This window comes from Lutjanus erythropterus, chromosome 3, assembly GCF_056507025.1.
Source record: "Lutjanus erythropterus isolate fLutEry1 chromosome 3, fLutEry1.hap2, whole genome shotgun sequence".
NCBI lineage: Eukaryota > Metazoa > Chordata > Actinopteri > Lutjaniformes > Lutjanidae > Lutjanus > Lutjanus erythropterus.
The window spans coordinates 41,009,989-41,035,697 of record NC_139319.1 but is presented as its reverse complement, the minus strand read 5'-3'; the positions used below and the strand labels follow the sequence as shown (position 1 = coordinate 41,035,697).

General features: G+C 39.1%; 1 protein-coding gene and 1 long non-coding RNA gene across 2 annotated transcripts in view; one reads left to right on the top strand and one right to left on the bottom strand.

The window, feature by feature from the left end:
• The window catches only part of LOC146330677 (uncharacterized), a 215,788-nt gene that overhangs the window by 77,572 nt on the left and 112,507 nt on the right, over nt 1-25,709 (top strand). The window lies entirely within an intron of this gene.
• Nucleotides 797-22,535, bottom strand: LOC146330687 (uncharacterized). Its single transcript, XM_084714405.1, has 27 exons — nt 22,401-22,535; nt 20,774-20,873; nt 20,541-20,695; nt 18,493-18,616; nt 17,469-17,600; nt 17,268-17,309; nt 16,366-16,527; nt 16,165-16,272; nt 15,967-16,062; nt 15,689-15,799; nt 15,443-15,589; nt 15,183-15,337; nt 14,111-14,205; nt 12,175-12,388; nt 10,666-10,765; nt 10,430-10,584; nt 8,384-8,507; nt 7,361-7,492; nt 7,160-7,201; nt 6,258-6,419; nt 6,057-6,164; nt 5,859-5,954; nt 5,580-5,690; nt 3,970-4,116; nt 3,710-3,864; nt 1,698-1,792; nt 797-1,613 (listed from the first exon to the last, which is right to left on the bottom strand). The coding sequence occupies exons 1-27, from the start codon at nt 22,451-22,453 to the stop codon at nt 1,291-1,293; spliced, it is 3,444 nt and encodes a 1,147-aa protein (XP_084570531.1). The 5' UTR covers nt 22,454-22,535; the 3' UTR covers nt 797-1,290.

Genomic DNA, 25,709 nt, shown 5'->3' with positions numbered 1-25,709 from the left:
CTGGTGGCGTGAGTTGTTTTAGCTGACCACTTTTACCTGTTTGGTCTTTAAGTTGCAGCTGCATGACGATGCTTTCCATGTTGATATATAGATAGATAGATAGATAGATAGATAGATAGATAGATAGATAGATAGATAGATAGACAGACGCATGACCACATGCAGTTTCAGTTTCAGTCATACCACTAGATGACTGACATACACCAAGGGTCCTAAACTTTTTAAGCTTAAGATCATGTAGAAACATTTGGTGTCTCCCTTGAACCCAAACAAGCTAATGAGTGAGGGACAGAAGGTTTGAATTCTCAGGACATGCACCCATGATTTACAAAAAGAGGATACAAACATAAAACTTTATTCACCGCTTATGATAAAGCTGAATTTCTCACAAGTTAACAGTTACTGGTCAATAAAGAAAAGCAACAAAAGTGCTCAAATCAAGTCCACTTTGTGACACAATACTGAAGCAACTAGAATTAAACACATTATTGAAAGCATCAATGATAATTTTTTTTTAAAAAGGATTAAATCCAGTGTCATTCAGGCTGCAGGACTGCAGCAGTGCAGTTCACTTCCCCACATAATGCTTGACATTCGCCCCTCTGAGGCCAGTGAGGATCCTTTTCTTACTAACACCACAGGAGTGCGATTCTTTTTCTCTGGTGTTTTGGACATATATTTTTTCAGTTTCTTTACATCTTAAGATTCATTCAAAACTTCATTGACTTCTGATTCTTAAGTCATTTTCTGTTATGTTTCACAAGGTGGAGGACCCAAATGCAGAAGACACAAGGGAACCAGCTCAAAAAGGTTTAATGAAATTAAACAAAAGAAACAAGGGCTTACTCAGATGCAGGGAGGGAAAAATCCAAAGTCCAAGAAACAAAATCCATAAAAGACAAACTCAAAAAACAGTCCAGGGGAAAAATAACGCTGGAAACACAGGAGGGAGACACAGGGGATGCAGGCTGACTGACATGAGGAACTAGCAAAAACTGACACTGACACAGAGAAACAGAGGGGCTAAATAGACAAAACTAACAAGAGACAGGTGGACAAACAGGTGAAACTTATGACAATCAAAAAGAGCGAGAAAAGAGACAAAGACAGGAAATAAAAACAAGACACAAGAGGGAGGACCAGAACTACCACAATAAAACAGGAATTAACCAACAAAAAACAAAACCATGACATTTTTGGCCAAACTGTTGTTTCACTTGGTTGGATTTAGGCTCTTAACGATGATGACCATCATGGCAACGTATGAACATCACTCCACAGATTTCTGCTTCAGATTAAGTTGAGCTTTTTACAAAGGAATGGATCATTGCTGGAGAAGACTGTTATCATGATCGAACTCGCCTCCGCTCCTTTTCTCCGCACTGTGTCGATTACGTCTCGTGCTTTGTCGGCCCTGGGTTTGACTCTGGCTGCTTCTGCCTCAGCATCACTTAAAACCCGGTGGCCTAAAAGTTCATCCAGCAGCCTGTCTAGAACGGGATCAGACACTCGACTGACAAAGTCTGTCCGAGCCCCATGTAGTTTCTCCTCTGCTGAGGCGTTGATCCTCTTTGTTGACTGATTTTCATCTGTAGAAGCTTGTGAAGACGAAGCTGGAAAATACAAACAGACAGAGAAATGGTTCACATGGTGGCATACAATGTGGACATTTAAGAGTTAAATGTATAGACAGTGACCTGATTGGGACCCGGGGACATCTGATTTGTGATTCTTCAGTGATGCCACCAGAGCAGCTCTTCTCTTCTTGATGTCTGCCAGTTCACCACCCAGACTAATGAAGCATGGACAGAGAGAGAGACAGGAATAGGAACAGTATTACTGACATGTTCTTTATTGGAAAATTGAAAAAGCTGAGAAAACATAGAATTTCAAAGCAAAATTTGAGTCTTGAGACCAACACAAACTCAAATGTTCTGATAAGGTTTTACCAACTAATGATGTTTAAGCAAAAGTTCAGGCAAGAAGTCTATTCTTTAGCATGCTTAAGCCTATAGTTTATTGCTCATTCACTCTGCTTTTCCCTCCTCTCATGTAGGCTTAATCATAATTTCCTTGCTGTCATCGTCTGAGACTGTCCGTTGTGTTATCAGTTGTTCTCATCAGCTGGTCGCATCTGTCCAATAGCACAGCGACACACCTTCATTGTTAGTCTTTTTAAATAAGATTTTCTCACTGCATTCAGTTCCTTCATGCTGCTTTTATGCACGCCCCTCCATCTCCCCTTCATCAACCAGTCTTAACAGATTCATCGGCCTCATCAGTCTCATCAGCTTCCTATTCTTAGCAGAGACCTCAACAACCACCACCGTCAGTGTTTGGACTCCATAAGGGATTTATCTCTGCCGTTGTTGAGGGCAGAAGCCCTTCAACTACAAATCTCCCTAGAGTCCAAACGCCAAAGTCTTTCTGTCAAAACTTTATTATCACACATCATCTATTATAATAAACCGACTGTCTTTATTTCATTCACCTATCTTTCCTAATTGAAATAATATTTTGTTGAAATAATTTACGTTTCTTCTTTTGATAAACTTCAATCTCTGAGTTTCAGAAAACCCCAACAATTGTATCTCAGAAGTGTTGAATTAAGTCATTAAAGTGAAAGTGATAGTTGAATATTTTCAGTTTCAACCATTTAGTACCCAAATAATGAAAAATCAGGTTGGAAACAATTTTTGAAACACAGTTTTTTGGGGTTTTCTAAAACTCAAAGATTGGAGTTGATTTAAAGAAGAAAAGTTAATTATCTCAGCAAAACATCATATGTTGGCTTGGTTGGTCTATTTAAAAACTTAAGAGTTTGATTTTTTTTTTTTAATTTTCTTTTACAGTGTACATTGTAGCTGCACAATAGCTGCTTTGGCAACATTCTTGAATAATAAAGTTTTTAAAATGTTTATTGTTTTTTTTAACAAAACGTTCAAAACTCTGAACCATTAGTTTGTTGTTCACAAAGTTTGAATTTCTCATTCAGCCAAACAAATTGCATGTGTTTTAGGACATGTGTGCAAAAGAGTAACACTGTCTACAATTTTCACAATAACCAATGACTTGAACACAGCACGCTGATCAAAACTGATGAGTTGAAATTGTTAAACTTCTAAAGATTCTTTCATAGATTGAGTAGTCACTTGCAAAATGATCCATTCAGTTATAAAAATTAATCAAAATTATTTGGGTTCTTGGAAATCATGTGATTACAATTGAAAATATTAAGATACTAAACATTATTTGTTTCAGTGAGTTTACTCAACCCAAGTTTTGAAGTGCAAAATTTGGGGGGTTTCTAAAACTGAAAGATTCAAGTTCATCTGAAGAAGAAAAGTAAAATATCTCAAACAACTATTATTAGCTGGTAAAACATTTTCAAAATGTTTACTTGGGCTCAAACCTCAAAAATAAACTTAAGTTCTTTGCCTTAAAATTTTTAATTTTCACAACTTTTTTCATTTTTACCGTGCAGTATGGCTCACTTGATGACAAAACAACTTTTCATTTTGTTGGCACTGGCCAATTTACCGATACAAAAACTGTTTTCAAGCATGAATGTCATGTTTAGGTGAGTTCTGATCTTTTGTAGACATGCAATAGAGTTGTGATGTTGCCTCAAACAGTTGTAACCATTAAGACTGATTTAAAAAAAAAAAAACAATTGAGAAAAACTGTAATCCAGCTTTGCATGACTCACAGGTCCACTTTGTCGATGGCCTCTGGATCAGGTGGAGGGATCTGGAAGCAAACTCCTGGGAAGGTGTTTGTTGCTCCGTCGGTGGAGGTGACGCTCCAGTTCTTGGGGTCTGAGTTTGACTTCAGGGTGACCTTCTCCCCTCTGGACACAGAAGCCTACATGATAATCAGAAACAAAACACATGCCCAAACATTTAGACATCTCAGCCTTTTCTTTGTCCCCTGAACGCCTCACAACATATGAGGTTAAGAAATCTCCACCTTGTCTGTCTCCCAGTCACACAGGGACTCCACTGTGATGGGTCTGTTGGGGTTGTTGCGTCGTAGTTTGAGAGGACTGATGGTGGTGCTGCGTCTCCTCAGGTCTGCCAGCAGCTGTTCACTGTTCTGTACAGCCTTCTCCTCCGCCTGGTGGGAAACAGACACAGATGAAAAGATGACCTAGAAAAGACTCATTTCATGGTACATAGTGTAAATACACAACCTTCCTGTGAGGCAAAGTCTCTAATCATAGTTTAATGCAGTGGTTCCTAAATTGTTTTCTGACATGCCTGCCATCAGAAGTTTAAAGAGTTGCATGTCTTGTGCATGTGCACAGTTTGTGTTGGTTCAGGAGGCTCACTGAACCCCCTGCCTGGTCTAATTATGTGATATGGTAGCCTGTAGTAGCCTGTAGTGATGCAGAGGTCAATGGACCCGCATGTTGTGGGTCAACTTTGACTAGAAAATAGAATGAGTTCTGGTGGTGGGTCAAGTGACAAAACAGCATTCAGAGCAAGTTATTACAGAAATGTTACAGTACTTCATGTCCCACCTTCCTCCCCATCATCTGTCCCCCCCCCCCCCCCCCTCTCTCTCTCTTTATTTTTTGTCTTGGTCTTGTGCTTGTATGTCCTCCATAATGTCCTCATCTCTGTTTTCCCCATGTTTAAACTTTAGGAGACCTGATAAATGTTTTGTTCATGACAGCAAACCAATGCGCTGGATTTATTTTAAAAGATGAATCAACCTCTTTAAACTTAGGGGAGATCCACAGCAAAAAAACAAACAAACAAATGTACAAATCTTTAAAAAAAATAAAAATAAAAAAAAAATAAAAAAAATACAGAGATTGGTATTATTTATTGGTGGATAGGTACTGGATTTTTTTTTTGTTACATTGATTTAGAAAAGTTTAATTCTGTTTTAAGGGTGTCTTCTTAATATCTACTAATGAACCACAGATCAAATTGAGCCTTCATGCACAATTGTTTTAATGTGAAGATGTCGGCCATCTCATTGCTGCTGTTTACATTCAGACTGATGCAAATTCAACAATAGCACAACAGAATTATTTCCTGGGTGTATACCTGAATATGTGTATATAAATATAACTCTATTGTTTTTATTTTAATTTATCTTTTATCCTAGTCTATTCTAAAGTTAATTATCTGTTTATGTGCAATATGTGTGCAAAACTGTGTTGTAAAATATTAATTAATTACAAAGATACCTTCAAAATCTGCTCATTTACAGCTCTCTTTTAGGGCAACATCAAAATATAAATGAATATATTCCAGTTCAGTCCAGCTGATAGGTCAATGTACAATGATTATAATGATAAACCTACTTTAGCTTTTTCCAATCAGAACCTTTTCTACTCCATGTTAAAACTATCAACCAACTCATCACCTCCTCAGACGAATGGATGCTACAGTGTGATTCATTACCTCCCCATCTCTTTTTGCCTTCTTTCCCCATTCTCCCTCTCTTTTTCCCATTAATCCTTTTTTCCCCACACATGTGATGTAAGTTGAATGTCTCATGTGCATCGACTTACTTGAGTATTTGATTCTGTTTCTGTAGTAATGACTAGAAATGCTGTGCTGTACCTCGAGCTGCAGCAGCGTCTCTGAGTTGCTCTTCTTGCTGATGGACTTTGGGTCCAGGCTGTTGTTGAGTTTGGTCAGTGTCTCTGACAGTTGCTCTGTCTCCATTTGGTACTGGAAAATGGCACAAAAACCGTTTAACTTTTTTTTGTATACAACTTGGATGTGTCTCACACTGCAGGGAGATGCGTTCAGTGCATGAAAATGTTTTCACACATATTTGACTCAAATGCAGATTGTGATGATGACAAATTATGGTGTATGCTGCTGTCCCATATTTACCCTTTTGTATTCCTCCACATTGTCCAGGTGTGTCTCTTGACAGATGCACAGCTTGAGGAATTTCCTCCACTCATTCAGTACAGCATCTCCCTGAGCCTGGAAATGTAACATTTAAATGGATGTAAATGGCATTCTGAGTTTGAAATCTATAACTTTCAAAGCTGTTGAAAGCAGTGCTCTCTGGGTAATGACAGGTACCTGTATTGTGGCACTGGCAGGGTGCTTCATTTCAATCAGTCTGTCTCCTTCCTCCTGCAGTTTGTTCACCTCGCTCTCATGAGCCAGCAGGCTGTTGTTCTTGAAGTTCTGATGGAGATCAAATCATAGTGGGGTTACTTACAGGTTTTGTTATCAAGTATAGAACAAATCATCTCATGGTGATGACCCATCAGTCCTGACCTCATACTGCCTGCGGACGTCAGGTGGGTCCACCATGCGGTCACTCCAGTCCTGCTTTCTGATTTTATCTTGTTCTTCTCTCAGAAAGGCCAGTTCTTTGTTGCCGGCCTGCATGTACTCGTACAGGCTGTTCAGGAGGTGGCGACGCCTGTTGGAGTTGTCCTGAGGAGAACGTAAATAAATCAGAATTGAACTTGAGAAGCTCTAAAAGCACAAACATTTAATGTCAGAATTAAAAAGTATTTTGATGTTTAATTAATTTAACCTTAATTTTATATATCTTGGAAATTTTATTTGCCTTAAAACTGTACAACAAAGAAATAATTGTGATATATGGACAGGAGAAAATAAAACTTAAAACAATTAGCTGCATACTTGTTCATGACAATTACCCAATAGAGATCAAAAAGTGAATATTAATTTTGTTCCACCTTAAAGTAGAAAGTGATGAGACATTTCTCAATGGTCTCCCAATAAATGTTCACTCTTTATACAATGTAAATCATTTTAAGCAGGCTCAACTTAAAAATGTAAATTCCCCTGCTGCCTCAAAATGTAAGTTTACTGAACTTAGGTCAATTAATTAGTTCAAAGTTATCTAATTTTCTTTTGAAATTTAAAATGATATGTTGAGTGAAGTCAGGCAGTGCATTTATTCAACTCAGCTTACAAGTGAGAACAACTCATGTTTATAAATTCTGAAGGTGTCTGAAAATAAAAACTAGAAATTCTAAATGGAATTAACTTGAAACTTGAGATGAATAATTATTCAGATTTAGAAATAATTTTTCATGTGAATCTGTTGTGCCATCTTGTATAGGACAGGACACTTTTACAGTGTGATTAAAGCTTTTCCTCATAAAATAAATGATGTGCTATCACATGTGAACAAGTCGACTCACCAGCAGGTTGTTGTACTGTTTCTTCAGCTCTGTGTATTTCTCCTAAAAGACAAAATAGTGACACACCTCATAAGCTGCCAGCGTTGCATTAAGATTAAAGAAGCAGGACACAGACAGACTTGATCAGCTGCTGTGAGCGCACAGTGTTTCAGTGAAGACATGCAGAGTGTCCTGTCAGTGTCTCTCCATGTGCTTGTTCACCTTGCTGCCTGCAGAGCTGACGCAGAGCTGTGAGTTGTACGCCTCGATCTCTTTGTGCAGGATGTTGTGAGCAGCGATCTGCTTCTCCAGGTCAGCCATGGTGGGGCCGTAGTCCTCCACGTTCACCTCTTTCTGAGAGCACACACACCACAGGAGCTCAGTTAATCATGTGTAGAGACAAGATACACACTCAGCTGTGTTTTTGAATTCACTCAGCTCTGGTTAATGTATTTATTACAGGGTAGTGAGTCTGTAAAACACTGTTTATTGGATGAAAACATGCACAGTGTGTTTGTAGGAAAGCAACAGGTCTGAACTGCATGTACAGCAGGAGGAGAATTTGATGTATTATTGTGTTGCAACAAGTTTAAAGGATTAGACTGGTGTTTTTCATATCCTCAACCAATCCCATAAAAAAAGATACATCTCTGAATACTTTTCGACATCTCTACTCCATCTGTGGGTCTCAGCTTAAAGTCCATTTCTTGTTGAAGACGTGAATCTTTTAATTAAGAAATATCTAGTTTCATTTTGAAAAAGGCTCAATAACTTTCTACAGCAAGTGAACACTGTAGATTTAGCAAACATAACTACAACTGGACTAAATAGTGCATTTGTTCGGGACTATTTCCAATGGCAAATTAATATGCGAACAAGTATTTTCAGCAGCCTTTGAGTGATTGCGTCAAAATGAACTACAGTTTATGTTAATGAAGGGAAATGTCACCCAGTGCACGGTGTGGCTGATTATCAATGAATATATTCATGTGTTTTTGATCTTTTTTGTACAACTATGAAGCTCTATGACACAGAGGAAAAAGATTTATCAGACTTTATATACACAGACAATATATGTCAGTAGGACTGCTGCTGGTTTTGGTCTTTTCATGTAATTAGTGAACAATAGGAAAAATATGAAATACTGCAAGAATTATCCTTTATGCTCAGGGAATAACATTAATCCTGGATCTTCAAAGAGTTTTGCAGCAGACCTGCACAAATGTTCAGGCAGTCTTATTTTACCCGCTTCTGGTTGAAAACAGGCCCCCAGTCGATTCTCGGCATCCGCGACACAACATCAATCTGCTCGTACATATCTCTGTAGATGGAGCAGTCCTTCAACCAGCGGTCATGGAGCTGGGCGACACTGGAGTGACCAGAGAGCAAAGAAATAGACCCAAAGTGTGCCATGCATTCTGAAATAATTGTACAAATAGATGGAGACTAGATAATATAAGTAAGGAAATTGTGAAGTAATCCAAAATTATTTGACAACTCTGATTGCTACTTTACACACTGCTTGGCCAGAAAAAAAGTCACCACATAGATTTAATTAATCAAATAGGTAAGAGTCTTCCATTGGATAATTGCTGCAGTGATTAATATGTTTGAGCTGACAACAAGTTATTGAACCCTAACTGATGCAGCGAGGAGCTTCTCATTTCCTAAACAACCATGTCAGAAGACATATCCTGTGGTCGTGGAAAAGATGTTACTCTGTTTCAGAAGGCTCAAATTATTGTCCTGCATCAAGCAAAGAAAACTACTAAAGAGATGAAACTATTAAAATTGTGTTAAGAATTGTCCAACACATTATTAATACCTGGAAGGATAGTGGTGAACCAACATCTTCCCGGAAGAAATGAGGTAAAAAAAAAAAAATCTTGAATGATTGTGATCAGAGATCACTTAAACGTTTGATGAAATCAAAATATAAAAAAAAAAAACAGCAGAACTCACAGCTATGTTTAATAGTGAAAATAAGATTATTTCCACACACACAATGTGAAGAGAACTCAAAGGATTGGGACTAACCAGCTGTATAGCTTTAAGAAAAACACTTATCAGTGAGGCTGATCAGAAAAAAGGCTTCAGTTTGTCAGGGAGCATAAAGATTGGACTGTGGATCAATGGAAAAGGGTCATGTGGTCTGATGAGTCCAGATTTACCCTGTTCCAGAGTGATGGGGGCATCAGGGTAAGAAGAGAGGTGGATGAAGTGATGCTCCTATCAGTGTTATGATCTGAGGTTGCTTCAGTTGCTCAGGTCGAGGTTCAGTAACATTATGAGGTTATGAGGTCACAACCTGAATATACTGAATGAGCAGGTTTTTACATCAATTAATTTTTTCTTCTCTGATGACATGGACATATTCCAAGATGACGATGTCAGGATTCATGGGGCTCAAATAGTGAAAGAGTGGTTCAGGGAGCATGAGACATTTTCACACATGGATTGTCCACCACAGTCCAGACCTGAACCCCACTGAGAATCTTTGGGATGTGCTGGACAAGACTTTACACAGCGGTCTGACTCTCCCATCATCAATAAAAGATCTTAGTGAGGAATTAATGCAACTCCGGACAGAAATAAATGTTGTGACATTGTATAGACTTATCAATTATATATATTATATATAATTATAAAACAATACCATGGAGAATGCATGCTGTAATCAAAGCTAAAGGCGGTCAGACTTTTTCTTTTTTTTCTTATCTCTCTTTTTTTTTTTTTTGCCAAGCAGTGTATTCCAAAATGTTATTTTTTCCAAAGTCTGCTTTGGTTGTATGTTTATTCTCTTCCCAGTTTGACTGACAGTAGCATTGTGAACTAAAATTGTCTTTTATGTTCATTCTATGTAACACTTAATAAATATTGGTCTGAATATAAAAGGGACAGTTCAACTCAAAATCAAAAATACATATTTTTCTCTTGGTCTGTAGTGTTTATCCAGCTAGATAGTTTTGGTGTGAGTTACAGAGTTTTGGACATATTGGCTGTAGAAATGTCTGCCTTCTCTCCAATATAATGAGACTAAATGGCACTCAGCTTGTGGTGCTCAACAATGCCAACCTCCACCACTGGTGCATCCACTTTGAGCTGGTTGTGGTGTGGGTAGGGCCCTTAGTCTTACAAAGAACCCTCGATAAACCCTTTCTCCAAAAAAAGGTTCTCCAGAAATAAATGGGTCTGGAAGTAGCTTAACCCTTCAGAAAGATCCTTTTTGGGACATTATTTCTAAGATGTACTGTAATTCCTCTGTGTGGTATTTATTGTGTGCAAGCTCACTCGCTGTCTATCATTGTGGCCTGTGGGTGTTTGAACTTCTTGACTTTGTCGACATCCATGAACAGATCCTTGAGCAGGTTCTCAACACTGGTCAGCTTGATTGTTATCTCATCCTGATGCTGGAAGGGCAGCTCCTTCTTGTCATTTTCAGCATCCTGGTGGAAACAGACCACAGTTAGGGTGATCTCCTTCAAAGTATCATGAGTGCATTAGTGTGTGTTTGTGTGTGTTCTCACCACAGCCAGCAGCTCCTCTGACCGGAGGATGTCTTTCTCCACCTGGTCAGCATTCTTTTGCATCTGGGCGATCAGCGAGGCCAAGGTGCTGGCCTGGTTCCTGCAGGGTGAGGAGAGAGGTCATGGATCATTGACAGATGATTATTGACAGTCAGCTCAGTCTCCCTCACTCAAATATCTCTCACAGTCCCTCTCACAGTCTCAAATCCTCTGAATCTGAGGACCAACACTCACCCTTAGAGGTTTTGTCAGTTTCAATCTTAATGACAAAACACCTTTCTAAACTTATGTGGATTCAGGTAGACACACAACTAGAAGACTGTGATGAAACCCGACAAGGAAAATCTGAAAAACTTTTGAAAGTGTAAACACAAAGCCACTTAAAGCTATGGTAGGCAACATTTTTTGGCATAAATGAGTAATAATTTCATAATAACCCTTTCGGCATATTGCAAATCAAGTGGTCTGAGACAGAACTAGGAATGTAAGGAAAGAATCGGCATCTCTGGTGAGTATTGTCAGTACAGACACACAGACACCCACACACACAGAGGATTCTGAGCGGTCTGTGCTGCTTTGTTTGGCAGGTGGGGCTCAGGACAGAGAAAATTATACCTAACTCATGTCCTGTTTTCCTAGGCTTTCTACCTACTGCAGCAATAAAGGGACCACCCACCCCAAAATCAAAAATCCATATTACACCTTGGCCTGTAGTGCTATATATCTATCTAGATTGTTGCAGAGTTTTTGAGATATTGGTTGTAGAGATGTTTGCCTTCTCTCCAGTATGATGGAACTGAATGGCACTCGGCTTATGATGCTCCAAAAAATACATCTGGAAAATTTAAAAACAGTGTATTTTTCCAAAAATCATGACACGATTATTCAAGGTAATCTACAGACCTAGAAATGACTTTCATTGTACTAAAGAGAGATTTTTTATTTTTTTGTATTCATTTTCTTAATTAACAAATATATATACTTATTTATTTTAATTCGCTGTGAGCACCACAAGCTGAGAGCTAGCTACTTCCATTATATTCGAGAGAAAGCAGAAATCTCTATGTCTGATATCTATCAAACTCTTTAACTCACACCAAAACAGTATATATCGATAAATAGCACCACAGGCCAGAGAAAATATATGAATTTTGATTTTGGGGTGAACTGTCCCTTTAAAGGACCAGCCACATCCAGTGGTGAGGTCGTTGCAACCAACTGAATATTGCTCACCTCACCCTCATCTTACAAGCATGTAGGAGAACTACAGAGGCCGAAAATATGCAAAAATAAACACAAAAGCCATGTCTAGCACCAGGGTTAAGTTTATCCATTGTTTGTTCAACACGTCAGCCTCTGTGGTAGAAGGCCCATGCATTTTGATGATATAAAAGGCTCATTCTAGGACAACAAAAACACGGCAATTCTTATATTCAGGTGATGAGACATTGATGAAAACATGTATGAATACTGTACTCCATTTCTTCCAACTAATACTTTAAATCTTACTCTCGTCCTTTGTCTGCCCTGGGTTTGGCTCTGGCTACTTCAGCCTCAGCATCATTTGTAATCCGGAGGCCTCTAAGTTTGTCCAGTCCTTCTAGAACAGGTTCAGACACTTGGCCAATAAGGTCTGTCCGAGCCCCATGTTGTTCCCTCTCTGCTGAGGTGCTGTTCCTCTTTGTTGGCTGACTTGCATCTGTAGAAGCTCGTGAAAATGAAGCTGGAAAAATAAGTCAATTCAACCATCAGTGTCCATCGTCCAGAAGAGACAGCTTTGAGATGATTTCTAAAACTTTCCAAAATTCTGGCACTTTCATGTCCTTAATGAGGATGGTGATAATCAGTATATCAATTATTGTCAACAAATCCCATAGAAAACACAAACAAAGATATGTAACAGTGCGTCTACACAGTAACCTTTTTAGCTGCGTTTTTTAGTCACTTGTCTCTTTTATTGAAAAAAAAATACAGATGAGCTTCTAATTGTATAAATCCAGCCGTCCACACTTACGTTTAATTTGTGCTACATATGTGTAACCGACACCCAAGCATATTTCTATGCTTCAAATCTATATCCTTATGTTTTACATGTGTAAGTGATACTGCAGTTTGTCGATTGGTTGATTGTTATGCTCTTGTCTCACCAAATTCTCATTGCTCAGACAGTTGCTAGTGTTACTTAAATTACAAAAAAAAACAAAAAACACTTCTTAATTTATTATTATTGGAGGATGGGAGGGACATTTGTGGACCTGAAGTATTTTAGTTTTGGGTGATAGGCTAATGTTATTTACTTAACATTTACTCAGCTCCAAATTAATTGACACCATGTCAAAGTATCAGCAGAAATCATGACATCAGCCCCCAGCCTCAGAGCACAGGAGAGCTGATTGGGAAAAAAATGAATTTTTATTATTTATTTTGATTATTTGTGTAGATTTTACTTTGCCTTCGCAATGAGGGTTGGTTGATAATGACTCAAGCTCAATGATGGATCTATAACAATCAAACTTCAAACTTAAAAGCTGTAAGCTTTTTCATCTTTTATGTTATTTAAATTTTTATTTTCTACCCTGTTGAATTTGGTGTTAGCATGTAGCATGGCTAATGTGGCTACCCCCAAATGCTGGGAAAAAGTTGGGTTAATGTTGTAATATTGAGGTACGGTTAATTGAAACTATGTAAACTTTAATACTCATTTGAAGCAATTAAATAACAACTAGTAGGTCAGAGTACTGGTAACTGTTTTTTCATGTTGTTTTTTGTGGAAGTTTACAGGCCGCTGCAGTGCTATGTCACCTCCACTAGCATTAGCTTCGTTGTTATATGTAAGCCCGAAGGCTCTGCTCTGTGATACCTTCTCTTTTGTTTTGGTGGCATCCCAGCAGGCTGAACTGTCAACTCCATCAAGTGCAACACACTCAACTTCACTACCACAGACTGTCTGAAACTGGTAGCTGCTAGCTGTAGCTACAGGACATGTTGCATTAAATCAAAGAACGCTGTGATGATTGGCTGGATCAGTTCCACATGTACCTTGGCGCCTTTCTCAGTCCAAGTCAGCCCAGCAGTTCACTTCAGTTCGCTTCAGTTCCAAAAACCCCACACAGAAGAAAATAAAATATCATCCTGTCTCTGTACTCTGATGGCTGAAACATGTCTGGACACGTCCAATAAAGCTGCTAGACAGAGTGTCCATGTTTCAGGTAATTTTCAGGTTGTAGTGATATTTGACACTTAGACAGCAGAGCGGACACACACTCAGCAAGAGTGAGCAGAGAAAACTGCTCATTTTTTCAGGATTTTGATGCCTAATTTTATATACTTAGTGATTTTTTTAATCATTCAAATTGGCTCTGTGGTTAATACAAACAGACAGACAAATAGATCACATGGTGGCATATAATGTGGACATTTAAGAGTTAAATGTATAGACAGTGACCTGATTGGGACCCGGGGACATCTGATTTGTGATTCTTCAGTGATGCCACCAGAGCAGCTCTTCTCTTCTTGATGTCTGCCAGTTCACCACCCAGACTAATGAAGCATGGACAGAGAGAGAGACAGGAATAGGAACAGTATTACTGACATGTTCTTTATTGGAAAATTGAAAAAGCTGAGAAAACATAGAATTTCAAAGCAAAATTTGAGTCTTGAGACCAACACAAACTCAAATGTTCTGATAAGGTTTTACCAACTAATGATGTTTAAGCAAAAGTTCAGGCAAGAAGTCTATTCTTTAGCATGCTTAAACCTATAGTTTATTGCTCATTCACTCTGCTTTTCCCTCCTCTCATGTAGGCTTAATCATAATTTCCTTGCTGTCATCGTCTGAGACTGTCCATTGTGTTATCAGTTGTTCTCATCAGCTGGTCGCATCTGTCCAATAGCACAGCGACACACCTTCATTGTTAGCCTATCTTTTTAAATAAGATTTTCTCACTGCATTCAGTTCCTTCATGCTGCTTTTATGCACGCCCCTCCATCTCCCCTTCATCAACCAGTCTTAACAGATTCATCGGCCTCATCAGTCTCATCAGCTTCCCATTCTTAGCAGAGACCTCAACAACCACCACCATCAGTGTTTGGACTCCATAAGGGATTTATCTCTGCCGTTGTTGAGGGCAGAAGCCCTTCAACTACAAATCTCCCTAGAGTCCAAACGCCAAAGTCTTTCTGTCAAAACTTTATTATCACACATCATCTATTATAATAAACCGACTGTCTTTATTTCATTCACCTATCTTTCCTAATTGAAATAATATTTTGTTGAAATAATTTACGTTTCTTCTTTTGATAAACTTCAATCTCTGAGTTTCAGAAAACCCCAACAATTGTATCTCAGAAGTGTTGAATTAAGTCATTAAAGTGAAAGTGATAGTTGAATATTTTCAGTTTCAACCATTTAGTACCCAAATAATGAAAAATCAGGTTGGAAACAATTTTTGAAACACAGTTTTTTGGGGTTTTCTAAAACTCAAAGATTAGAGTTGATTTAAAGAAGCATGACTCACAGGTCCACTTTGTCGATGGCCTCTGGATCAGGTGGAGGGATCTGGAAGCAAACTCCTGGGAAGGTGTTTGTTGCTCCGTCGGTGGAGGTGACGCTCCAGTTCTTGGGGTCTGAGTTTGACTTCAGGGTGACCTTCTCCCCTCTGGACACAGAAGCCTACATGATAATCAGAAACAAAACACATGCCCAAACATTTAGACATCTCAGCCTTTTCTTTGTTCCCTGAACGCCTCACAACATATGAGGTTAAGAAATCTCCACCTTGTCTGTCTCCCAGTCACACAGGGACTCCACTGTGATGGGTCTGTTGGGGTTGTTGCGTCGTAGTTTGAGAGGACTGATGGTGGTGCTGCGTCTCCTCAGGTCTGCCAGCAGCTGTTCACTGTTCTGTACAGCCTTCTCCTCCGCCTGGTGGGAAACAGACACAGATGAAAAGATGACCTAGAAAAGACTCATTTCATGGTACATAGACACAAATCCACATCTATTATAAATGCTGTGCTGTACCTCGAGCTGCAGCAGCGTCTCTGAGTTGCTCTTCTTGCTGATGGACTTTGGGTCCAGGCTGTTGTTGAGTTTGGTCAGTGTCTCTGACAGTTGCTCTGTCTCCATTTGGTACTGGAAAATGGCACAAAAACCGTTTAACTTTTTTTGTATACAACTTGGATGTGTCTCTCCCTGCAGGGAGATGCGTTCAGTGCATGAAAATGTTTTCACACATATTTGACTCAAATGCAGATTGTGATGATGACAAATTATGGTGTATGCTGCTGTCCCATATTTACCCTTTTGTATTCCTCCACATTGTCCAGGTGTGTCTCTTGACAGATGCACAGCTTGAGGGATTTCCTCCACTCATTCAGTACAGCATCTCTCTGAGCCTGGAAATGTAACATTTAAATGGATGTAAATGGCATTCTGAGTTTGAAATCTGTAACTTTCAAAGCTGTTGAAAGCAGTGCTCTCTGGGTAATGACAGGTACCTGTATTGTGGCACTGGCAGGGTGCTTCATTTCAATCAGTCTGTCTCCTTCCTCCTGCAGTTTGTTCACCTCGCTCTCATGAGCCAGCAGGCTGTTGTTCTTGAAGTTCTGATGGAGATCAAATCATAGTGGGGTTACTTACAGGTTTTGTTATCAAGTATAGAACAAATCATCTCATGGTGATGACTAATCAGTCCTGACCTCATACTGCCTGCGGACGTCAGGTGGGTCCACCATGCGGTCACTCCAGTCCTGCTTTCTGATTTTATCTTGTTCTTCTCTCAGAAAGGCCAGTTCTTTGTTGCCGGCCTGCATGTACTCGTACAGGCTGTTCAGGAGGTGGCGACGCCTGTTGGAGTTGTCCTGAGGAGAACGTAAATAAATCAGAATTGAACTTGAGAAGCTCTAAAAGCACAAACATTTAATGTCAGAATTAAAAAGTATTTTGATGTTTAATTAATTTAACCTTAATTTTATATATCTTGGAAATTTTATTTGCCTTAAAACTGTACAACAAAGAAATAATTGTGATATATGGACAGGAGAAAATAAAACTTAAAACAATTAGCTGCATACTTGTTCATGACAATTACCCAATAGAGATCAAAAAGTGAATATTAATTTTGTTCCACCTTAGAGTAGAAAGTGATGAGACATTTCTCAATGGTCTCCCAATAAATGTTCACTCTTTATACAATGTAAATCATTTTAAGCAGGCTCAACTTAAAAATGTAAATTCCCCTGCTGCCTCAAAATGTAAGTTTACTGAACTTAGGTCAATTAATTAGTTCAAAGTTATCTAATTTTCTTTTGAAATTTAAAGTGATATGTTTAGTGAAGTCAGGCAGTGCATTTATTCAACTCAGCTTACAAGTGAGAACAACTCATGTTTATAAATTCTGAAGGTGAAAAAAAGGTAAAAACTAGAAATTTAATTGGAATTAACTTGAAACTTGAGATGAATAATTATTGAGATTAAGAAACTGTTTTTCATGTGAATCTGTTGTGCCATCTTGTATAGGACAGGACACTTTTACAGTGTGATTAAAGCTTTTCCTCATAAAATAAATGATGTGCTATCACATGTGAACAAGTCGACTCACCAGCAGGTTGTTGTACTGTTTCTTCAGCTCTGTGTATTTCTCCTAAAAGACAAAATAGTGACACACCTCATAAGCTGCCAGCGTTGCATTAAGATTAAAGAAGCAGGACACAGACAGACTTGATCAGCTGCTGTGAGCGCACAGTGTTTCAGTGAAGACATGCAGAGTGTCCTGTCAGTGTCTCTCCATGTGCTTGTTCACCTTGCTGCCTGCAGAGCTGACGCAGAGCTGTGAGTTGTACGCCTCGATCTCTTTGTGCAGGATGTTGTGAGCAGCGATCTGCTTCTCCAGGTCAGCCATGGTGGGGCCGTAGTCCTCCACGTTCACCTCTTTCTGAGAGCACACACACCACAGGAGCTCAGTTAATCATGTGTAGAGACAAGATACACACTCAGCTGTGTTTCTGAATTCACTCAGCTCTGGTTAATGTATTTATTACAGGGTAGTGAGTCTGTAAAACACTGTTTATTGGATGAAAACATGCACAGTGTGTTTGTAGGAAAGCAACAGGTCTGAACTGCATGTACAGCAGGAGGAGAATTTGATGTATTATTGTGTTGCAACAAGTTTAAAGGATTAGACTGGTGTTTTTCATATCCTCAACCAATCCCATAAAAAAAGATACATCTCTGAATACTTTTCGACATCTCTACTCCATCTGTGGGTCTCAGCTTAAAGTCCATTTCTTGTTGAAGACGTGAATCTTTTAATTAAGAAATATCTAGTTTCATTTTGAAAAAGGCTCAATAACTTTCTACAGCAAGTGAACACTGTAGCTTTTAGCAAACATAACTACAACTGGACTAAATAGTGCATTTGTTCGGGACTATTTCCAATGGCAAATTAATATGCGAACAAGTATTTTCAGCAGCCTTTGAGTGATTGCGTCAAAATGAACTACAGTTTATGTTAATGAAGGGAAATGTCACCCAGTGCACGGTGTGGCTGATTATCAATGAATATATTCATGTGTTTTTGATCTTTTTTGTACAACTATGAAGCTCTATGACACAGAGGAAAAAGATTTATCAGACTTTATATACACAGACAATATATGTCAGTAGGACTGCTGCTGGTTTTGGTCTTTTCATGTAATTAGTGAACAATAGGAAAAATATGAAATACTGCAAGAATTATCCTTTATGCTCAGGGAATAACATTAATCCTGGATCTTCAAAGAGTTTTGCAGCAGACCTGCACAAATGTTCAGGCAGTCTTATTTTACCCGCTTCTGGTTGAAAACAGGCCCCCAGTCGATTCTCGGCATCCGCGACACAACATCAATCTGCTCGTACATATCTCTGTAGATGGAGCAGTCCTTCAACCAGCGGTCATGGAGCTGGGCGACACTGGAGTGACCAGAGAGCAAAGAAATAGACCCAAAGTGTGCCATGCATTCTGAAATAATTGTACAAATAGATGGAGACTAGATAATATAAGTAAGGAAATTGTGAAGTAATCCAAAATTATTTGACAACTCTGATTGCTACTTTACACACTGCTTGGCCAGAAAAAAAGTCACCACATAGATTTAATTAATCAAATAGGTAAGAGTCTTCCATTGGATAATTGCTGCAGTGATTAATATGTTTGAGCTGACAACAAGTTATTGAACCCTAACTGATGCAGCGAGGAGCTTCTCATTTCCTAAACAACCATGTCAGAAGACATATCCTGTGGTCGTGGAAAAGATGTTACTCTGTTTCAAAGGCTCAAATTATTGTCCTGCATCAAGCAAAGAAAACTACTAAAGAGATGAAACTATTAAAATTGTGTTAAGAATTGTCCAACACATTATTAATACCTGGAAGGATAGTGGTGAACCAACATCTTCCCGGAAGAAATGAGGTAAAAAAAAAAAAATCTTGAATGATTGTGATCAGAGATCACTTAAACGTTTGATGAAATCAAAATATAAAAAAAAAAACAGCAGAACTCACAGCTATGTTTAATAGTGAAAATAAGATTATTTCCACACACACAATGTGAAGAGAACTCAAAGGATTGGGACTAACCAGCTGTATAGCTTTAAGAAAAACACTTATCAGTGAGGCTGATCAGAAAAAAGGCTTCAGTTTGTTAGGGAGCATAAAGATTGGACTGTGGATCAATGGAAAATGGTCATGTGGTCTGATGAGTCCAGATTTACCCTGTTCCAGAGTGATGGGGGCATCAGGGTAAGAAGAGAGGTGGATGAAGTGATGCTCCTATCAGTGTTATGATCTGAGGTTGCTTCAGTTGCTCAGGTCGAGGTTCAGTAACATTATGAGGTTATGAGGTCACAACCTGAATATACTGAATGAGCAGGTTTTTACATCAATTAATTTTTTCTTCTCTGATGACATGGACATATTCCAAGATGACGATGTCAGGATTCATGGGGCTCAAATAGTGAAAGAGTGGTTCAGGGAGCATGAGACATTTTCACACATGGATTGTCCACCACAGTCCAGACCTGAACCCCACTGAGAATCTTTGGGATGTGCTGGACAAGACTTTACACAGCGGTCTGACTCTCCCATCATCAATAAAAGATCTTAGTGAGGAATTAATGCAACTCCGGACAGAAATAAATGTTGTGACATTGTATAGACTTATCAATTACATATATTATATATAATTATAAAACAATACCATGGAGAATGCATGTTGTAATCAAAGCTAAAGGCGGTCAGACTTTTTCTTTTTTTTCTTATCTCTCTCTTTTTTTTTTTTTTTTGCCAAGCAGTGTATTCCAAAATGTTATTTTTTCCAAAGTCTGCTTTGGTTGTATGTTTATTCTCTTCCCAGTTTGACTGACAGTAGCATTGTGAACTAAAATTGTCTTTTATGTCTATTCTATGTAACACTTAATAAATATTGGTATGAATATAAAAGGGACAGTTCAACTCAAAATCAAAAATACATATTTTTCTCTTGGTCTGTAGTGTTTATCCAGCTAGATAGTTTTGGTGTGAGTTACAGAGTTTTGGAGATATTGGCTGTAGAAATGTCTGCCTTCTCTCCAATATAATGAGACTAAATGGCACTCAGCTTGTGGTGCTCAACAATGCCAACCTCCACCACTGGTGCATCCACTTTGAGCTGGTTGTGGTGTGGGTAGGGCCCTTAGTCTTACAAAGAACCCTTGATAAACCCTTTCTCCAAAAAAAGGTTCTCCAGAAATAAATGGGTCTGGAAGTAGCTTAACCCTTCAGAAAGATCCTTTTTGGGACATTATTTCTAAGATGTACTGTAATTCCTCTGTGTGGTATTTATTGTGTGCAAGCTCACTCGCTGTCTATCATTGTGGCCTGTGGGTGTTTGAACTTCTTGACTTTGTCGACATCCATGAACAGATCCTTGAGCAGGTTCTCAACACTGGTCAGCTTGATTGTTATCTCATCCTGATGCTGGAAGGGCAGCTCCTTCTTGTCATTTTCAGCATCCTGGTGGAAACAGACCACAGTTAGGGTGATCTTTAAAGTATCATGAGTGCATTAGTGTGTGTTTGTGTGTGTTCTCACCACAGCCAGCAGCTCCTCTGACCGGAGGATGTCTTTCTCCACCTGGTCAGCATTCTTTTGCATCTGGGCGATCAGCGAGGCCAAGGTGCTGGCCTGGTTCCTGCAGGGTGAGGAGAGAGATCACAGTTTAAGCCACAGACACAGATCGGATGGCAGATTACTGAGAACTAGTTCAGTCTCTCCCTCTCAAACATCTCTAGCAGTCTCAAATCCTGTGTATCTGAGGGCTGACAGTCACCCATGTATATATGTATATATGTATGTATATATATATATATATATATATATATATATATATACATATATATATAAGACCCATGCTAGACATGAATGAATGCAACTGAGGGTTAAATATATATATATATATATATATATATATATATATATATATATTTAACCCTCAGTTGTATATATATATATATATATATATATATATATATATATATATATTTAACCCTCAGTTGCATTCATTCATGTCTAGCATGGGTCTTCTGCTGAGAACTAAGAGGACACTGAGAGGACAGACAGCTGCTCAGAGCTCTGGATGAGAGGGTCAGTGGCAGACTGGAGCTTCTGGAGGAATAAACACTAGAATCACTCTGATGCTGAATCCTTTCTTGGCAAGAGGGGAGCTCAGAGGGTATGTTTCAAACTTTTGGGATTAAAGTGGATTTATTTTCACTCCTGCTTCTCAGCCCCTTTGCAGCAGCAATCCACAAAGAAATCACAGAGCTTGTCAGTTAGGGTGAACTTTCTCGTACCATGAGAGATACATCTTCAAGAACAGAAGAGGGTAACACTGGTGTCTCTTTCTGGACAAACTTCACACCAGCAGATTTTTATATGAAGATCCCTGACATGTTGTGAGACAATAAAGTTTCCTAAATGTTAACTATTGCACAGTGGCTGTGATCATCAGTCCCTCTGTCACAACCATTGTGGAACTCTCCGTTTATGCCATGTGTCTGGCTGATAAAAAGCTGTAATGGAAATTCTTGCATCCTGTGTTTTCTTCCACATCACAGCAACCAGGCAGAAAATGTAAGGAAACCTTTTAGCGTCCAACAAGAGGACAAGACAGGACAAAATAAGATGGCTTGAATTACTCTGTTGCTTGCTGAGATGCTGTTTTCATACCAGTTCAAGATTACTTGTGGGTTAGAGGTTGTTAGTGTGTATAAAAAACAGACATCTCCTGTTCTGTGCTCATTTGCTCAGCTTATTCTTTTGACAGTTTTGTGAGTCCATCTGCAGATGCTGAATTAAACTCACAAGAGAGACAAGATTTGACGCTTTTTTTCGACTGAAATTGCCACCACAAAACTAAAGTGATGCCTCAGACAGACAAGATGAGGATACTCCACCTGCTGGCAACTAGAGATGAACTACACACATAAATCTAAATAAATCAAAATATGTTGAAGGATTACATACACAGGATGATGTTGCAATCTAATGAGAGTTTTTGTGGTAACTGAATCTTGATCAATTATAGTGGGTCACTATAGTAGAAGACTATAAAAATACAATAGAATAGACAGAAAGTAAACATGACTCAGTTCACTGGAGAAGGGAGAACATGACCAGGATACATTCATACATGCATTACATTCATAAAAACACTCACTTGCTGATCTTGCCTGGTACATCGGCTGTGGCCTTTTTCTTGAATCCATCCATCTTGGACGTCCTGGTGGGTCCAGCAGAGATCCAACAAAAATCTCTGCTCTGTCTCTTACTCCTTCTTCGTTAACAGGTTCGTCACCACCTAGCAGAGGAGGAGGAAGACTGGACTAACCTGTTCCCTGCACTTTCCTCTCCCGCCCCCCCCCTTTCACTGGGGCACTGACGCAAATCAAATCTCTCAAAGGGACCAGGGACCTCTCAATTATTATTATTATTATTATTATTATTATTATTATTATTAATAATAATAATAATAATAATAATAATAATAATAATAATAATAATAATAATGTACTGATGATATACAGCAACACTGATGACGTCTAGATGAGCACACTGGGACTATTGATGAGCCACTTTCTGTCAGGTGTTGAATGTGCAGTGCCGGGAGATAAGAGAAGGACAACCACAGCAATTGCATAGACACACACAGAGACAGACAGCAGAAACAGGAGACACGGGGGAAGAGGGAAAATGGAGGAAAATACTGGGATGACAGTCCCTCTCCCCTTCAAGGGATGGTTCCCAGAGGTCCAAAAATCACCAGGATCACCAAGCTGGGTAGGTAGAAGGGGTCTGGAGGACCTGAGGACTGAAGCAGGAGACCTTAGGTGGGCAACCAAGAGACCACTTATGGACGATGGTCTGCTGCAGCAAAGATGAAGGTGAACTCCTCTGGAGGCTTACTAAGACTGACTCAGGAAGAGCATGATAAAGGCAGTTGAAATAATTTGGTATCTTGTGTATGGTGCACTTTAGTTGAAACCAATTGCACTTTAGACCTACAAAAAATGTGACTGAAGTGCAAAGTCTGTGGCATGGAAGGTGCACATGGGACAGGATCACTACTGCCAGATTGTCTTCAATAGATCAGTCAGCATGTCAGCTGGAGCAACTGTAGTGTTCAGAAAAACAAGGATAAAACAATTTTGATCTATAACATAGAACAAATATTCTGGTGTCCAGAACATTTGCGTGTTGTATTGGCCAATCATGTTTGAGCTAGCTTTGGTTGTCAGCAGGTAAATAGTTCATGTGGAGAGAGAAAGAGGTGGAATACAGAGGCCGAAATGCAGTCTCAATGATTCAGCTTTTTATTAGCTTTTTTAAAAAATACCTGCATTAATATGCCTGTTTAGAAATTAGACTCCATTTTCCAGGGTATCGCTTTGCCAATTGGACTATGATTAGCCCACTAATTTGTCATCCATTATCCGGATATCCAGAGGCCACACTGTAAGTCCTGTAACATTGGCCTTTAATCTGAGAGGTTAAATCATCATCAGACGATAGCTAATGGATTACAAGAATGTGAGAAGGACTGTCAGAACTGTGGGTGGAGACATTCAAGAAATCAAGGGTGTACAGTTGTGTTTGTCTTATTAGGAAAACAGATGCCAGAACATTTCCTTTCCTGAAACTTTGTGTGTGCATTTTGATTATCTATGGGATGCAGCAGAATCTATGGTACAATTAACCCCTTGAATGTAGAAACTCTCTGCAATCACACTACTGATATAAAATGAGGAAAGGGAGACTTTAAGGAAGAAAAAACATGATGAAATTATGCCAAAGGCTTTCACATCGAGAGAAATTTGGCAGGGGAAGACTTTTAAGTGCTCTTTGAGAAGAGGAAACAAGCTGAACCTGAACTGTAGCATGTAGAAATATACAGGGTTACGTGTTTTACTCTAAGTGGTTACACCAAGAATTTCTTTAAAATGAAAAGAATAAACATAACAACAAGGAAAGAAAATGTAGACAAATTGACCTCAGTATCTGAATTCATGCAGACACAATTATTTTCCACCTGATTAAAGCTACACTTAGGCTAATAAGAGTTAACTGTGCAAACACAAATATTTTATTGTGTTTGGAAGTTGCAGTGGTTTTATACAAAGAGGAGTTATAGTTAAAGCAGGATGTGACTGAAGAAGCAATAGGCCTGTGAGAAAACTCATGACAGTGAAAACAGATAATAGACAAATCATCAGGCTTCTGTCATGCACCCAGAAGGCTGATGTGATTTGGTGCCAACACTCTTGCAACGCCTAAGAAGACCAGCCCAACCTGTTGAGCATCTTTTTGCTGTTCAGAGAGAGGGCTAGATGTATGAACTGATAGGAGAAGGGAGGGGTATCCGGAGCTCTTCTACCATACTGAATATGGCCCACTATGCCGTTTTCTGTCCCCAGATGGCAGGAGCTGCACATAAAGGGACACTTATGCTCTGACTGCCCTACTGTATCTTATCCTGTCTGGTGACACACGAGTATCTCAGACCTTCTTTAGTCATTTACAGCCTACATATACAGAGTGTTGCCAGATGCAAAATGCAGCAACATCATGCTGCGACTTGAACATTATAGTTTTTAAACAAAACTATTGCACATACAGAAAAAACCTGAAATACAACACCAACTGGAAAAACTATGCCATGTGGACCGGAGGCTCCACCATCTAAACCAGAGGGCAACCTTTTATTGTTTTACACAGAATTTTTTGGAATTGTTGATCATATATTGCAGAGTTGTTAAAAGAATGGTAAAAACACATGAATTATTGAACATCTGGCAACACTAATTGTTTCTAAACAGAGCATAAGGTTTCCTCACATGTTCTGCTTAGTCACTGTGGTGTGGTGGACTACATAAGAGGTACATAATAATTACATAAGAAATGGGAATTTCCACTACAGCGCCCAGATGCATATGAAAGCTGTTTAGAGGAAATAATACTAATCTGTCCACAGAGGCCTGCTGGGTAGAGTTCTGTATTCATGTGTGGGATGAAATGCACAGAATGCAGCTGTGCGGTGAGAGAGGCTGCATACCAGAGATCTCAGTGGCTTTTGGGCGTTTGAAACCTCAAGGAATGAGCTTGGGCAGCTGGGAGGGGACACGAAAGACTGTAAAGAGGAAGAGTGCCACCAACTGACAGTTCCTTACAACTGCATGGACTGTTGTGAAGAGAAACTGTTCTGCACAAATGTATGGACTTCAGAAGGGTACTAACAGTGGGAGAGTAAGCACAGGTAGCATGTAGCTGTGAAGAAATGAAAAACAAGGGCTTAACTACTTTAAAAGATGCGTGGGCCAAAGGCTGCTGCACTCCTGTGAGACAGACTGTTTGTATACAGTGATCAGTGGTGGACAAAGTACTGAACCCCAGTACTTGAGTCAAAGTATAGATACTCCTGGTCAAATATTACTCAACTACAAGTGAAAGTTGGTCAGTCAAAACTTTACTC